Here is a 17,145-nt window from a genome sequence, read left to right on the forward strand (position 1 = left end):
CAACCGAAGGGATGAACAATTAAAAAGCTTCTACATTAATAAAAGAAACGGGGGCAGGGATAGTTTGTTCCTGTATAAAGAACAGCTACATGTCAAAACACGTGTTCCTAAAATAGCAGCAAAGAATTGGGAATAAAAAATTAAGAGAGTTCTTGTTGTCCCTTAAAGATTCTTGAAGATTGGTCCCAAAGCACCAAAACCAGTTACTGAGGTAAAAAATGAAGCAAAATTCTCTTTTCACATTTATCTGACAGGTGTGGTACTGCAGCCAGGATCTGTAACTCACCAGAGCCCTAATAAAAAGCAAGTGGTTTAATCACTTAATATCTAAATTAACAAGTTTTGTGCTCTGACTGGAAAGAAAAATTAGCATTGTGCATTTTTTAAAAATATGAAGGGTAGCTTTACAAGATTTAGAAGAGCTGAGTTTATGGCTCCATTTATCTACTGCAATAAGGGATTAATTGGTGTCTCAGGAAGGAAAAGGAGTTTTCTGGACACTCCCCAGAGCTGGCACTGGGGTGACAGGGCCAGCAGGGCTGTGCCCACTCTGTGCCCTCCCTGGGGCTGTCATGGGCATTGTAAACAGGAAATAAAAACTTATTTTGGAACTGCTTTTATGCAGATTCAGTGCTGCAGTCCCTTGGTACCACGTGTGGGAATTTATTGCCACTCAATATAATCTCTTTTATTCCTCAGCCTGCTCAGTGATGTTTAAAAGGGATTTGTTATTGCTCCAAACCACCAGACTTCTCTTTTCTGAACAAGTGATGAGAACTGGGCCAGGATGAGGACACTGCCACTGGAGCCCTGGCTCTTCCAGTTCCAGAGGTGCTCCTTGACACACATTTATTACACAAGGGAAGATTCCACTTCTTGACCACAAACTCCAGCAAAGAAAACTTGGGAGTTCAGCTATCACCACCATTCTCACCTCCCAAAAGCCACCCCTTTGTATTTTGTAAATTCTCCTCCTTCATTTTTTGTTGCAAAGAATTCATGGCATCCTCAGTCAGGAGGGAAGAAGAGAGAACACAAAAATTATTACTCACTCAAGATGATGACACAAACCATAGGAGCACTCCAGTTTCACGGTCCACGGGCAGAACCCCATTTATTAAACATTAGAAACTCAGCAATGTACACCAGTTCCTATATACAAATCAAGTTCATCAATTAAAAAAAAAAAAAAAAAAAGTGCTGTTTGAAATCAGGTTTTATTTAAAGCACAAGGTAACTGGAATTGCATTTTCACTGGGAGTGAATCAGGTCACGAGTGGTACTGAGGACACAGACACAGCAACAGGGGCACGAGACATCTCTGAAGTCTTAATGTGGATTTACTGAAAACTTTTGAGGAGAAACATTCAGCTTTTTATACAAACAGTACAGAGTGCTTCCAACATCTCTAGGAAAATTAAGTGTACAGTTTAATCCTTTTAAAGCAAGGTACTTGGAAAAACTTCTAGTTTAAAATACCAGCCTATTGACCTATTCCAAACAAAAGGCTCAAATCCTGCAACGGAATCAAGGCAGAGCAAAAGATAAACCTGTGGAGAGGGAGTGCAGGCACTGAGCTAAGGAAAAACAACTTTTCCAAGGTATCCTACCACAAAATGGAGATGAGCTAACACACTGACCTTTAAACAACCCGACTGACCAACCCCAGGGCTACAAAAAGGGGGCTGGAAAAGTCAGAAATGCCAAGTGAGCACTAGAAACATGTTTAAAACGTAGCTGCACGACAGCATGAACACACCAAGATGTTTAATTCTCTACATGCCACAGTCACTACTCTATGCTACACCGTATTTTGCCCACTTTCTGCATCACACCAGGGACACCATGGGATTCTGGATCCAGTCTCGGCTGCTTTTGCTCCATTTTGCAAGTTTAAGGCCAGCCTGGAGGAAGACTCCTGAAGCACTGAGAAACAAAGTGATGCTAAGTGGTGGTTTGGCTGAGAGAAGTTCTGCAGAAGAGCAGACAAAGAGAATATCAGATCAATTCACAGGGACAAGATGTGAGAACAAACTCCTCCAAGGACTTGACGACACAAAAACAAAAATGAAAGAGCCAACAACTCCAATTTACACCTTCTGAATTTGCAGCAAACCAGTGTGGGGGCACTTTTTGTGTGTGTGTGATGTCAATGTGCTACTTCAATCCTGCTGAAAGTCAGTACAAATAAAAAGATAGTAGTGAAAAATTGCTTTATTCTGGCTGCTGGAAACGGAGGCAGAGAAAAAGCCTGAAGAAAGAACAGTGCTGAAAATATCCGTGGCTGAAAAAATCCATTTGTGTTGTGACTTCCTACAGCAAACTCAGCTTTGCTTTATTGCACCAAAATTGTCAGTGAAAAGTTCACAGAAATGTAACATTTTAAAAACCACTTCTGAAAAAGGAAAGTTAAGGGCACTCAGTTCCAGAAAGTTCATTCAGGGAACCAAAAAGCCACCTCTGGGTAACTGCAGGGCATCAAAATGAGAGAGCTGAGAATAACGAGGAATTGTCTGAGCCCTGCAGGCCCGACAGTACAGAAATCCAGGGAAATCCAGGGAAATCATGTTGTCTGAACAGACAAACTCCTTCACTTGTCTTGGACTGCAATTGTGCTTGGAATCATCTGCTAGCAGGAGGTTCTGGGTATTCAAAAGGACTTGGAGCAGCTGCTGAGATCACTTTGCACAGGAGGTGCAGACAGAGCCATCCACTCGATTTACCTGAATGTGAATTTGCAATTTTATCTTCCAGGCTGGATCTCCACAGCTGCACTCGAGTTCTGCTCAGGGACCTCATCCCACAGTCCTAAGGGTGGGAAAAACTGAGCTCCCAGCAAAACCCACCCCACAGGATTGTCCTGAGGCAGCTTGGGATGGCCAGGGTCAGATCATCTGCACTGCCATCCAAGGCTGTGTTTTCCTAGGATCTCTTAACAGGCTCCTAAATAAATTCTGTGCGCAAACAGGTTTCCCTTTGAGAGACAATTAGAGGCCTCATAATTTAAAGTGTGATCAGCCAATATCTTATCTACAGTAACTACAGCATCCTGTAGGAATGCAAGCCCTAAAAATCATTATAAAAAATATTTCCTTAGAGCACTTTAAATAATTTACAAAATTCTACAAAAGCTACGAATGCCTATCCGTGATATCCCTGTTAAATAGAATTATTTTCACATTAGTGTGTGTATGATATACAGGTATCAGCATCTCCCACTGCCTCTTCTTTCCTGTCTCAAGCTTTATCAAGGTAATTACAATCACAGTTATTTTATAAAAAGACTGCTAGTGTAAAAAAAAAAAAAAAAAAAGTACTTACATATTTGAAACCTTTTTTTCCAAGAGGGAACCTGGGCAGTCCCCTGCAGGTAGGTCAGTAAATTTTGCACAGGTTTTGGTTGAAAATTCCTGTCCTTGGTGTACTTCACTAGCTGCTTCCCTGTTCTGCAGGACAGGTATTTTTCCTTCAATTTTGGAGCTCGATACCTGAACTTCTTCCTGCCTGCCGACTTTTTCTTCCTTAATGCATATCTGCACACTGTTATCTGCACATGCTCCTCTACTATTCTGCACTGCTGCTGCTGTCACACCGAATTCCTGCCTTGGGCAAGCTAAACTTGGATCTGGCCTCTTGTCCAGCTGGTTATTTCCTCCCTTACTGCCCACCTGAGCATTCTGCTGAGCTGGCTCTCTGCTGACTTTATCTGCTTTTCCCACACTGCACTCAGGGCGTGGGGGATCTGCACTGCAGTCAGCCCAGCTGCCTTGGTGGATATCTCCTTCCTTGATCCACATCTGGGTGTTCTCAGCTCTGCAGGTTCCTCTGCAAACCTTATCAGCTTTTCCTGCTGCCACACTCTGCTCCTGTGAGGAGTGGGACTGATCCCCTGGAGCATCAGCCTTCCTGCAACCCTCAGCTGCCTCTTTGAGACACTCAGCTCCTGCACGGGTTTCTGCTACATGGGGATTCACCCCTTCCACAGTGAGTTTCTGAGAAGAACTGGGTGCTTTTATTGCTGGTGTAATTTCCCCACTAAATTCACCTTTTGGCAAGGGGTTAAGTACATCTGTGTCCTGGGAAGCTGCCTCCATTCCCAAGGCACTGCTCTGGCTGAGCAAACCCTCTGCTTTCTGCTGTTTGTTCAAAAGCATCGATTTCTTCCTGTCCCGGGCATATTTCAGACCTGCAATAAATTTACTTGAGATTTTTAGTTGGAAGGTATTCTTCCTTTTAGATCTGGGCTTTGCATTCATGACCTTTCTTACTTTGCACCCTTCATTTCTGCTGGGTTTTGGGGGCTCAGTGTTACGGACATTCCTTTTACCTGCTGCATTCCCACGTAATTCCCCAGCAGCAGCAGCACCACCTTTGATCCCTCCCAGTCCTTGCTTAGCTTTTGACTGACCAGTAGTAGGAACATTCTCTGCAGAGGAAGCACATTTTCCACTGCCAGCTAACATTGCACTTTTCCCTTCTGTTCTCTGGGAGTTCTTCACCTCCTCAGTTTGCTGAGCTACCTCAGCCTTTTTACTCTGACCCAGCACAAGGTCCACCTCGTTTTCCACCGGCTGCTGCTTTGCTTTTCCTTTATTACCAGTTTGTTTGGTCGCTCTGAATAGGTCCAGACTTGCATCACCTTTCTGCATGTCTGAACTGCTTGCAGAGTCTTTAGCCTTTTCTGCCAAAAACCTCCTGATTTCTTGCTCGATGCTGTCATCGCTGTCCACTGAGCTGCTGTCACTGGTGTCTGACACAGCTGGGAAAGCACATTTTCTATTCTTAGCCCCCCGCTGGTTTGAAACTGGTTTAGGTTTATTGCCTTTTTTAAGCTGCAAGTTAAACTCCACGTTTTTCATTGTTTCTGGCTTGTCATTGGGAAGTTTGATGTTGTCTGGAGGGTTCCTGACTGTGCTGTCCCTCACAGATTTCCTAGGTTTTGAAAGGCAGCTTTTTAGCAGTGAGGGATTTTTACATTTCCCCTCGTTTTGTTGGAGGCTGTTGAAGTCATCCAGCAGCTGAGTTTCTGTCTCACTGAATCTGACTTTCTTCTTGCACTGAGCTTTCTGATCCTTGGATTTCTTCTTTAACTTCCTTTTAGACCGTAACAGGTCCTTGATAGCACTATCCAGGTCCTCATCACTGTCCAGAGAGCTGCTCTCATCACCCGACCCCTCCCTCTCTGAGGTTTGGATGGGGTTTTTTGTAGGTTTTCTTGTGCTACTCTGAACCTGCAGAAAAGGGTTTACAGAGTCCAAGGCCACACATCTGCTGCCATCAGAGCCAGACAATTTGGGAGCCACCAACTGCTGCTGCCTCGGGTCTTTATTACTCTGAGCATCCCTGAGTTCTGTGGGGCTGCTCAGGGCACGCTCCTCTTGGAGCACAGGGAATTTGGAATTGTTACCTGGCTGGAAAAGTCCTGTCTCCAGCTGTTCAGGTAGTTTTGACCCCCCTTGTTTTGCTGTTCTGCCTTCCCTTTTCAGCCTCCTTTTCCGAGTCAGGGATAATTTCAGTGTTTTGGGCAGAGCAGGCTCAAGGGTCCTGGTGAGGCTGTTTGGATCAGAAGGCAAAGGCATCTGGATGGAGCGTGACAGGCTGGGAGGTTTTGTTCCAAGGTTTTCTGACTGTGCTTTCAGAGCCAAAAAAGCCCTGATTTCTTGCTCTATGCTGTCATCACTGTCCACATGGCTGCTGTCACTTTCACAACGGGAGGACGAGAGAAGCTGGGGAGAAAAGAAGGAGTCTGCAGTGAGGGATTTGTTGTCACTTCCCATTTGGGATGGCATGATTGTTTTGGAAATATCCAGGATAGCTTCTGCACACATGAGTTCTGCAGATGTGTCTGCTCTGCAAGAAGCCTGCAAAGTGAGTTCACAAGCAGCAATCTTGTTTTCTGGAAGTGCAAAATGTCTGGCTTTTTTCAGTGGTTTAAACAGCTTATTAAAGTCATTGCTGGTGCTTTCTAATCCCGTTGACTTGGAATTAATTTCTTTTCTCTTGTTGCTTATAGGGTTTTTATGGATTTCTGCTGAGGCACTTTTTGTGGAGCTAATTGTCAGGCTAGCAGAAATATCTGCCATACCCTTTGGATCAAATTGTTCCCTCTGCAAAGGGACACAGTTTGCTGCATGACCTGCCTCTTTCCTGGTTTTCTCCAGCTGGTAAAGCTGAATGGCTTCTTCGATGCCATCATCACTGCTCGAGTCAGACGTGTGCATGCTCTCCTTTGTAAGTGCTTCCCTTGGCTCCCAGTAATGAGCTCCACTTCCCTCCTTCTGCTCCACGAGCCAGGGCTGGCTGGCAGTGGCCATTTCTAGATATGCTTGGTTCACCTGGCTGAAATCACTGGGCTCTGCTTGGATTTTTGACTGCAAACACTTGGACTGGGCGCTGGATTTCTGCAGCTTGGGATGGTGTCTCAGGAGCAGAGCATTACAACCTTGCTTTATAGCACCACAGTTTGTTCTGTTTGTTGCTTCTTTGCTGCATTTCAGGACAGACCTCACCCGGGAATCTTTTTTGTCCTCCTCGGTAACACATTTACTAATTTCTTGCTGTTTCTTCTCATTCAGGAACTGCACTATTTCAGCTTGTATGCTCTGCTCAAAGGAGTCATCGCTGCTGATGCTCTGAGGGGAAGCAGGTTGGAGCCTTTTCCCAATTGCCAGGTGGTCAGACAGGTACTCTTCAGAGAGCATCTCGGCTTTAAACTTCACAGGGAGGAGGTTACTTGCCACTTTGTTCTGGGAGAAATCTCTTTTAAACCTTTTGTCTCTGCTTACATTCGCAGAACGCTGTGCATTCCTCGGCAACGACTGGCCACTTTTGCTTTTTGTTTTCAAGTACTCTTGGATGGCTTCCTCTATACCTCGGTCCACAGAATCGTCGCTGTCAGAATCGAGCAGGATAGTCTCAAATTCCACATTCCCTTCCACTTCGCTGTCACCAGAATCCTCAGGGCACCCACACTGGGTGTACTGAGGATGCTTCCGCAGCAACGTGGAGCTCGATGTGACTCTGGCACTGGTGCCTTTTTCTCCCTTCTGTTTCTTCTGCATAACACAGGCACACTCATTGTTCATACCCAGGGCAGGCTCTTGGCTTTGCAGGTTGTTGAAGATCATCTGAACTTTGGCGCTCACAGAGGTTCTGCTGACGCTGCTGTCGGATTCAGGGAAGCAAACGGGGTATCTACAATTCCTTGCTGGTCCAAAGGACTCCCATTTTGTCTGAAGAGCTACCAGAGGAGGAGCATCCATAAGGAACATTCTAGCAGACCACAGCAAAGTCCACGATGGAACAGATTTTCAGACTGGTCTCTCCTCCATCCTAAAACCAAGAAAAAAAGGAAAATATTTATTGAGCGTGTGACTTCTAGAAATTCCATGGAATAATCTTAATAACATAAACTGTAAACTATTAACACTCAGAACAACTGTGCTAGATAATCAGTTACTCCTCAACATCACTTCACCAGGTCAATCAGTCACTACTGCCACTGGGGATAAGGCAGAGCACTCATCATTTGTGGTTTGTAGTATTTTCTGGCAAAATTGTAACCCAGTTCAGGTAATTCACGTCTGAAACTCTTGCTGTGCTTTCCAGTCCTTTTTGCATGTGCTCCCAAATATCGGTGCACTGCCCAGACCCACAAAAACCCACTGAGATGGTATTCAGTGCACTGGTGTGTGCAATGCCCTTTGAGGTTGTCTGAATACTTTTGCAGAAAACTTTGTGGCAGGAGAGAAAGAACAATTTTAAGGAATCCTTCCATAGTGGGAGTGGAGAACCCAGCAAAATACTCTGCTCACTGTTTCCTTTGGCATAACTGCCTTTTTAAAGGATCACACAGCTCAGCTTTCCAGTTTTCCAAGGAAAGCAGCACTGGCTGTGTCCACATGGTGCAGGATGGGTGGATGTGGAGAAACCTGGACCATCATCTGGGATGGTGGGACACAAACCAACTCCTCCTCAGAGAGCAGAGTACTCACACAATATCCCAAAACAGATTTTACTGGATCTGACTTGGCATTAAACACACACAGCTGAGAGACTTGGGGCAGCTCAGAGAGAAGGAAAGGGAACTTACTTCTTCCTGAAACACACTCTACAGCAATAACCCCGAGACATCAGTCATCCGGCCTCACTGCAGGATAAAAGCTCTTGGCAAACACAGATCTTGGGGAGTGCACAAAAGCAGGATGAGGATTAGGAATTATTCTTTGTGTTCCAGTAGAAACCACAGACAGAACGAAGCTTTGGTGTGTGGAGAGTGGAAAAAGCCACCCGCAAAACTCCAGTTAACACCCAAAGAGTGATAACTCCAGTTAACAGCACCTCAAGTGGTCCCATGAGGGTCGAAGGCTTTACCTGCAGCATCACTTGGTAGGATCAAGGGTGACAGTAATTCCCAAAAACTCCAGCACTTGGGTGGCTCTTCAAGCCCAGGCTCCCCACAAACACAGTGAGTCCCAACTCCAGTGGCACTGGACTCTGCCAATGTACAGGAACGTGATTTTTCCCTCTGAAACCTCCCTAACCTTGCACTTGTCAATTATTCTCTAGTTCTGGTTTCAAATTAATCAGTGGCACTAAATATTTTAGAGCATTAATGACTCTAAACTCTTGAAAACTTATATTTATTTACTGAGAGTAACAGACAACCAGGGAAGACAATTCTTCATCACTCTTCGCTTGGGCAAATATAAATTAAAAACATTTTTCCTTGTAATAAGCAGCTAAGGATCAAAAAGACAGAAATTAGGATACCTCATTACCTTGAAGCAACGCAATTAACAAACTTTAGCTCCCAGCTTCATTAAAAAATAAAACCCCAACGTTTTTCCTATTAACCTATTTCCACAATTTTCAGAGAAGGGGCAGGAGCCTCCACTACCCCACCCCTGGGCTGCGGGTCCTGCAAGAATTACACGGGACTGGGGTGAATTTTTGTGTCCCAGCACCCACCCAGGGCACACATGGAGACCCTGATGGGGGACATGAGGGGACACTCACTCAGGGGGTATTCACAGAGGGTGTGAGGGGACAGGAGGGGACACACATCCTGAAGGAGGGGCGTACTATCTGTAACTCTGTGGAGGAAAATGAGGGGACGTGAGGGGACAATAACTCAGGGGGCAGCTACAGCAGATGTGTGAGGGGACATGAAGGGACACTAACCCGGGGTGCATCTACAGAGGCTCTGTGAGGGGACACGAAGGGACACCAAGCCCGAAGGGCACACACAGAGGCTCTGTGAGGGGACACGAAGGGACACCAAGCCCGAAGGGCACACACAGAGGCTCTGTGAGGGGACACGAAGGGACACCAAGCCCGAAGGGCACACACAGAGGCTCTGTGAGGGGACACGAAGGGACACCAAGCCCGAAGGGCACACACAGAAGCTCTGTGAGGGGACATGAAGCAACACAAACCCGGGGTGCACACACAGAAGCTCTGTGAGGGGACATGAAGCAACACAAACCCGGGGTGCACACACAGAAGCTCTGTGAGGGGACATGAAGCGACACAAACCCGGGGTGCACACACAGAAGCTCTGTGAGGGGACATGAAGCGACACAAACCCGGGGTGCACACACAGAAGCTCTGTGAGGGGACATGAAGCGACACAAACCCGGGGTGCACACACAGAAGCTCTGTGAGGGGACACGAAGGCACCCCCAGCTCGGGGGACACACACAGAAGCTCTGTGAGGGGACATGAAGGCACCCCCAGCTCGGGGGACACACACAGAAGCTCTGCGAGGGGACATGATGGGACACCAAACCCGGGGTGCACACACAGAAGCTCTGTGAGGGGACACGAAGGCACCCCCAGCCCGGGGAGCACCCCGCAGGGGCTGTGACGATCCCCCCCACCACCCTCACGGACCGCCCGCAGCCGCCGCCCGCGGGACCCCCGCGGGGCGCCGCGCCCACTGCCCGCGGCCGGCCGGGCCCTGCCCTGCCCGCGCCGCCATGGCTCCCCCTTCCCGCCTTCCGCCGCCCCGGACCCGGGCCCGGGCCTCCCTCGGCCGCCGGCACGGCGGGGCCCGGCCGCGCCCCCCGCCCGCCGCTCACCTGCCGAGAGGAGGCCGACAGGGGGAGGGAACGGCGGGGGGGGGGGAGGTCGGCGGTGCCCGGGCCGGGCTGTCGGCTCCGCCGGGCTCCGCTCCGCCGCTGCCCGCCGCGCTGGTGCAGGGGCGGGCGGCGCTTCCTTCCCTGCCCCCGGGGAGCGGGAGGCATGCGCCGCAGGGCTCCGGCGGGGAGGCGGGGAGGGAGCGCACCGGGGCCGGGGCACAAAGGCAGCGGCGGCCGCTGGCCCCGAGAGCCGGCGCGGAGCTCGGGAGGGCGGCGGGAGCCCGGTAACGATCGCAACGGAAGGGCCGCCGGGGGAAGGGGCAGCCCCGCGGACAGGGCCGGGCTCGGCACCGCGCAGCGAGAAAAGAGCGGCGGAAAGAGCGAGATTGTGCTCGGCTCTTGTGTCAGAGCTGTGCGCTGAGAAGGGGGATGATCCATCCGCTACCTCGGGCTGCCAGGCGGGGGGAAACTCAAAATACCGGCAGGATGCAACACTTGGCTGTCCCAGGCGCAAAGTTTGGGGTGCGGAACGAGAAGTGAGGGGCAGAGAGGCCTCTGCTTTCAAGTCAATACTGGGGATCCTGGAGCTGTTGGGTTGGTGGAGGTTTCACATAACGAAACAGCAAAGTTTTAATGCTGTGATTCATCCCTGTTTTGTTGGCAAACGGGTTTTCCCCGAGGATACACTGTGCTATCATCCCTGTGCTTCCAGAGCAAGAACCAAGCTGTGGGATGCTTCCTTTGGGGACACCCGTTTGAACCTGCTCATTCCTAAAACACACAGAGTGAGTCACAGCTCTCAGTCTGTAAATCTGCACAAGCATTTCCATTCCTCGACTCTGGCAAACAAAACCCCGGTGCCTCAACCCAAAGTGCTGCCTGGTTTCACTTTGTCCCTGCGTTCTGATTCCCTGTTTCCCAGTGGCTGGGACACCTTTGAGGCTGCAGAGGAAATCAGCATTTTTTTGGCTGAAATGCTCGGGCTGGGTGATGTCAAGTGGGGAACAGCAGGTAAAGAGGGTCCCAGGCTGGAAATGGGGTGACTGAGAGCGTTGCCCTCTTTTTGTGCTCACTCTGTGGCAACACATCACAAGATATGGGGCTGACATATAGTGAGGAACAGATTCCCACCTGTTTTTATCCCAGAGATTCTTGTTTTGGAGAGCACATATATTTCTGTGCCCTTTCCTCATCTCCAGCTTCACATTTTAATTTTTTTCCTCACCTCCAGGAATCCTCTACTACCAAACCAGGTCTGACTCTGGGAATGTTGGGCAGGACCATTTTCAAAGCATCAGACACAGTTACAAACTCGTATTAATTTATCTCTTGCTCTTACAACAGATAAAACAGAGCCGATAAGACATTTGCCTGTGTGTTCTTGTCCCTGGGATATGTAACATGCTTTTATGTTCTGATCTGGCTCGCTTGAACGAGACTGCTGAAAACAGCACAGCCAGCATCTGTGTGCAGGAGGAAACAATGGACTTGCTTTTCCTTCACTGCAGAATTGCAGCCTGGAGGTGAGGAAACTTTGCTGCGCTCACCATATTCCTCCCTAGTGCTGCAGCAGAGGAAAGAAAGGCCTCTTGTATTCATGTATCCTCCCGGGCCAAGTCAATTTACATGTGAATGCACTTTTAAAATAAAATTAAAGTCAAAGCTGTGGCCAGAAGCCTGATAAATGTTTTGTGCACATGCAGTTGCTTGGGAGGGGGGAGGCTGCTGCTGCTGCTGGAGAATTCTGCAGTTCTGCTGTCCCCAGCCGAGGTGGCATTTGTGGCTCTGTGTGCCACTTTTACTTGAAAGAAGAACAGAGCCTCTCCCCGGGATGATTTGTCTTCCTGATCCCTGATCTTGGTGGAAATGAGAGCAGTGGTCCCCGTCCCTGCTGGACAGATGACAAAGTCACCAGCACTAATTGGACCCCTCGTTAGAATGGCTGCAATGGCAGGGGAACGTTCACGTTTCCAAAATGAAACATCTCCCCCGACCTCCGGATCTGCTGCTCCTCTTTGCAGGGATAGGTGCTCATTACAGGTGCCTCTGGATACCTCAGAGCCTGAAATCAGAGCTCAGGTGATGGCTTTTTATTATTTTTTTTTTCCCAGCAAGAGAAAGGATAAGATTAAAACCAAATTAGCAGGAAGGAAAGGACTCACCTGGCAGATTTTGTTATCGGGTAACCTGTGGCTTCATGGCCAATTAATATTCCTACATGGGGCTATGTTAAAACACCAGCCATGTCTGCTGTGCTGCTGTTTTTTGGGAATATGGGTCACAACTGATGCTGGCTGAGGGCAGGAGGGAAGTCAATAACCTCAGATTCCACAAACCCTTTCCTCTGTTGGGGGCAGTTTTGCATTCCCCAAGCACCTCTTTGAGTTTTGAGGCAAAACTGATTTACACCAGCGCAATCCTGCTGTGACCATTGAGTCTTTTGGGGTAAAAGCAGCAGAGAAAGGAAGTGAATGGAGCCCAATCTGATTTTCCTTCACCCTCAGTGTTTTGGGTCCATTTTTCACACGGCTGCACTGAACTTCAGGACACTCAGAGCTGGCCCTGCTCCAACATCTCCTGTCCCTGCTCAGCTCCTTCAGTCTGATGTCAGATGATTTATTAAATGGAGAACAACTGGATCATGTAGTAAGATGGCAAATTGAAGAGTTTAGTTGTTATTTAATAAATGCCAAGGAGACTCATGAGGCCTTGAAGTTATAATAGAAAGATCTAATTTAGGAAAAAAAAAAAAAAAAGGGAAGAGAGATGCCGGTGAAAGCTGCTAGGAAGCAGTGCTGGGTATTGAACATTTCTATTTACCCTCTGAATGGAACAGAGATGGTCTGAGCTTCCTTTTAGCAGGGCTGGATGCTGCCCAGGGAAGCAGCTCCTGAGGCAGGAGGAGGTTTAAGGGCAGTTTTTGGTGGAGCTCAGTCCTGGAAGCTGTGCTTTGTCCTGCCTTGGAACACAAGGTTGACAGGTTTTTGTAAGGAAAAAAACCAACCGACTCCATGAAGCAAATCAAAGTGTAATTATAACACAGAAGCAGGTTACAGAATGCTTTTAACATTTTTGAGTCAAAGCTGGTGGACTTCCCATTCATCACTGACCATTATACAAAGTGCAGCCTAAGGTCTCCGTGGGGCACAGCTCATTGCTTTGGAAGATGTCCCTTTTCCTTGTTCATTCCAAGTGTATCTGGCATTAAAAACACAAAGTGAAAAACACAATTTAGTGCCAAGAGTTTTAGCTGTAACCCTGACCTTTTCTTGCTACCATGTGGCAGACACCTCTAAAATATCAAAGAAAATGACAGCCCCTCTTTCATATTCTGTACCTGGAACCTTTTAATGGTTTCTGTATGACTCATTCCTATCTAGGTTAAATGATAAATATTTCATGTTTACAATCCTGGACATGGGCCGTGTGGGCTTTTAAGAGTTTTCTTTACACAAATCTCTCCTTTCTGTCCATCTCCGCAGGCTTTGCTCGGAGGCAATGCTGTCAGTATTCCCACAAGGACACTTCCAGCTGGCTCCTGTGCTTGTCACAATTCTGCTTGTGCCCATTAGGTGTCAGACTCTTATCGGCTCAGTCTCCAGTTCCTGGGATTTCGAGGAGAATATGAGAAACCAGAGCTTTTCTGGGATGCTTTCTCGCCTGTGGGTCCTACCCAGAAATGGCAAACTGGGTGCTCTGGTGCTCACTGGGCCACCAAACAGGGACTCTGTGCTGGTTTTGTCTCAGGTTTTACCAGCTGGGATTCCTCCAGAGCCACTGCTCGTCCCTGGGCTGCAGAATGAGCATCCACAGGCAGCAGCTCCTGCCCCAAACCTGCCGGCTTTTGCACCACGTTTGTGTTTTAGGCCACTTCTCATTGCATTCCTGAGGTCAGCTCTTCCTTTTGCAACAGCTCCTCACGCTGCTCTTGTGTCTGTGGGGTCACTGAGGTGTCAGAGCAGTGAAGAACCTCTTCCCACCTTGTCCATCTTCCTTTTGGGATGAGCACTTGGAACTGAGTGTTTATGCTCAGCACCAAGCCCTGCCAGCACCACGAATGCTCAGATATTTCCTGCACCTCAGGCCTTGGGAGCACGGCTGAACTCATGGGGATTCCTTCAGACACAGAAAGTCAGGCTTTTTAAAAACTTTTTAATGAACCATGTGTAGTTTCCTGCAGCAACACTTTGATTCCAGCCATGAGCCAGGATATAAACACGGGCATTTGGTGCCGTGAGTCGAGGTGGTTGGTAATGAAAAGGGGTCTGTGAGCCTTAAAATGGCTTATTTAAAGGGCAGGATCAAAGATGTACCTTGGGATAGATACCTGCCCTGCTACATGAAGAAAAGCCAGAGTGAAACACAGATGCTGTGCTCACTTTATATTTCAAAAGGAGACTGCTTTGAATTTGTGCTGCAGTTGCTGAGAGCTTTAATGGGGCAGGGGGAGGGAAAGAAAACACAACATCCTCCAACTGCCCTCATTACTGCTTCTCTGACTCTGCTGAGGAATCCCAGCACAGCCATGGACTTGTCCACCTGCAATTACCAGGTCCTGCATTTACAGACTGCTTTTCCTGACCTGCTGCTCGCCCAGGAGCATCCCTGCAGCCCCCTCTGAGGCAGAGGCTGCCAGATTCTTCTGTGGAACAACTCCTGATTCCCAAGCAGAGCCATGCTGAGCACTGTCTCAGCCCCTATTAGCTCTAATTTTTAAAGTGTTTTTAAGAGGCATCTTCAGCTTTTCAGATCACCTTCAAGGAGTGCTCTATTTTTAGCACCCATGGACTCTCTTGGCTGCAAACAAGTGAAACCTCTCTGCGGTGAATTCACAACAGGGCAGCTGGCAGGGGTTCAAAGTCTCTGTCTGAAGCACAGCACGATGGAAATGAGTTGTCCCTGAGGTCCCTGCCTGTCCAGTCCCACCAGGGCCAGGCTGCTCAGCCTCATCCAGAGACACCTTTGCAGTTGCCAAGTGCTCTTTGCACAAGCGGCTTTGATTCAGGATTTGCAAACAGCTCCTGTTTAGTTCAGTGCTTAAAACGCTTCCTTAAATAAGTTTTGGATCAAGCCAAAGATCACCGCTGTTTTGAATTTTCATCAGAGTGAAAAAACACGCTGAGCTGGGGGTTTGTGCAATGCTTTGACTCGGGTTCTTCTCCAGCAAAGCAGCACAGAGTGAATTGCCCTCAACAGAGCAGCCTGCAGAGCCAAAACCTCCCCACTGCTCTGCAGGGTGTGGGGACCTCCCAGGAGCACTTCCAGGCTGGTTGGAGAGCATCCTGACAATTATTTGAGATATTTCTTTTCCCCCAATCTTCATTCTGCTCTCCCAGTGCCCCAGCACTCCAGGGGGAGGGCAGGATCACCCCAACTCCATGCAAGGTGCAGCTGCTCGCCCTCCACGTGCCCTCCTGCTGTTCATGCGTCTTTTAGGGCCAGGACATATGGCCAGTGATGGGAATTTTGGACTAAATGCAGTGTCAGATTCACCCTCCCATCCTGCAGAGCTGTCAGTGATGGAAAAATGTTGACTGGGCACTGCAAATGCCTTGAGTACAACAGGTCCATAAGAGCTTTGGAGACAGAGCAGGATGTCAATTCCTGTGCTGGTAAGCATTAAGAAAAACGTGGTGTGCTTTCTCCTGGATGGGGTTTGTGCTGCTGGCATTGATGGGCTTTTTAAAGTGTTTCCTCATTCTGATCTTGAATCCCGTGGCAGCTCCTTGGAGAATAATCCAAACCCTCTCTGATCCTTCCCCCTTGGGTCACTGAGATGCTTGAGAAGACAGTGTGGGACTACAAACCTTCACCCCAAATGAGGCTCAAAAAACACACAAATTCTTGTCACTGCCCAACTGGCCAGGAAGAATCAGAAGAGGAAAAAAACCCATTCCCATTACCTGTGGTGCTTTTCATTTTGCTCTCTCCTCGCTGCATCCCACACTGTGCAGGGTGAGGGCTGGGTGTGACCCTTAGCCAGGCTTCCCTGCTTGGCTGGGACTCAGGAAAGCCACGGGCAGGGCAGGGAAGGTGTGGAGGCAGCACCTCGGGCTGTGTGTGCCTGCGTGGGATGGCAGAGCCAGAGCAGCTTGAGCCGTACGTGCTGGGAGGAAGGAACCGGCTGCGAGGAGCTGGTGGGAGGAGGAGGAGGAGGAGAGGAAAGCTGGGTGTCAGCAAACGAGGCAGATTGAGAGCTGAGACGTGTTAGTGGTTGTGTTGGGGATATGATCAACGCTCCCTTGTGACTTGCACAGCCGGCAGGGGCCTGAGTGGTGCAAATAGAAAATAAGAAATCAGTGGGAATGGAGCTCCTCCATCCCCTTGTGCTGCAGGAGGCTGCAGGGGAGGGTGAGGCCCTCACATGCCTTGCAAATCCAGGGATGGGCTCATCCAGCTGCCACAGGGCAGGAGGTGGGCAGGCTGGTGGGTGGCACAGGACAGCCCCTGCTCCAGGGAGCTGGGATATCTGTGTCTGGTGGGTGCTGCCAGCACAGCCAACCCCATGGAGTGCAGCCTCCTTTTCCTTTGGATACTTGTGGGTACGGCCCTGAGGGTTTGATCCTCAAAATCTCTGTCTGGAGATATCCCCAGCACAAGGGATCAGAAATATCCCACTTGTTTGGGTGCTGGACAGTGGCTTGGCCTCAGCACGGTGGGGAAGGGGGAGCTGGAACACAGGGTGGGAAGAGGGGGGTTTTTCCTCACCCCCTCAAATCTCTGTGGTGATAATTCGTGAGTGTCACTGGCACATCTATTCAGAGGGAGAGCAGTAATACAGGTCCAGCTGAGTGATGAAATTGCTTTCAGGGCTGTTGATTCCCAGCTCGGGGATGTGTGGTCAGCCTGACTGCAGGCTGAGGATTTTTAATTTATTTTTTCTCGTCTCCATTGCCCTGTTCCTTGCAGCCAGCAGAGATCAGTAGCATGTCAAGCAGGCAGAGGCAGGATCTGTGAATCCTATCCCCCTGTTCCCATTCTCTGGGATAGATGGGCCATCTGGGCTCACTCACGAGACCCTGAAATCACTCACACAGCGCCTCCATAAAGGATTTGCAGCTCC

At 48.9% G+C, this 17,145-nt stretch overlaps 1 protein-coding gene across 3 annotated transcripts; it reads right to left on the reverse strand.

Moving 5' to 3' along the window:
• Positions 1-1,087: 1,087 nt before the first annotated feature.
• Positions 1,088-10,225, reverse strand: PPP1R26 (protein phosphatase 1 regulatory subunit 26). 3 transcript variants are annotated; one of them, XM_014880107.2, is made up of 2 exons: positions 10,083-10,225; positions 1,088-7,332 (listed from the first exon to the last, which is right to left on the reverse strand). In XM_014880107.2, the coding sequence occupies exon 2, from the start codon at positions 7,269-7,271 to the stop codon at positions 3,318-3,320; it is 3,954 nt and encodes a 1,317-aa protein (XP_014735593.2). In that variant the 5' UTR covers positions 7,272-7,332; positions 10,083-10,225; the 3' UTR covers positions 1,088-3,317. The 3 variants fall into 3 exon arrangements, with proteins under 3 accessions (XP_014735593.2, XP_088033689.1, XP_088033688.1); XM_088177563.1 differs by lacking the exon at positions 10,083-10,225 and adding an exon at positions 8,374-8,727; XM_088177562.1 differs by lacking the exon at positions 10,083-10,225 and adding an exon at positions 8,093-8,727.
• Positions 10,226-17,145: the final 6,920 nt, after the last annotated feature.

This window comes from Sturnus vulgaris, chromosome 22 (genome assembly GCF_052056855.1).
Source record: "Sturnus vulgaris isolate bStuVul1 chromosome 22, bStuVul1.hap1, whole genome shotgun sequence".
Lineage (NCBI taxonomy): Eukaryota > Metazoa > Chordata > Aves > Passeriformes > Sturnidae > Sturnus > Sturnus vulgaris.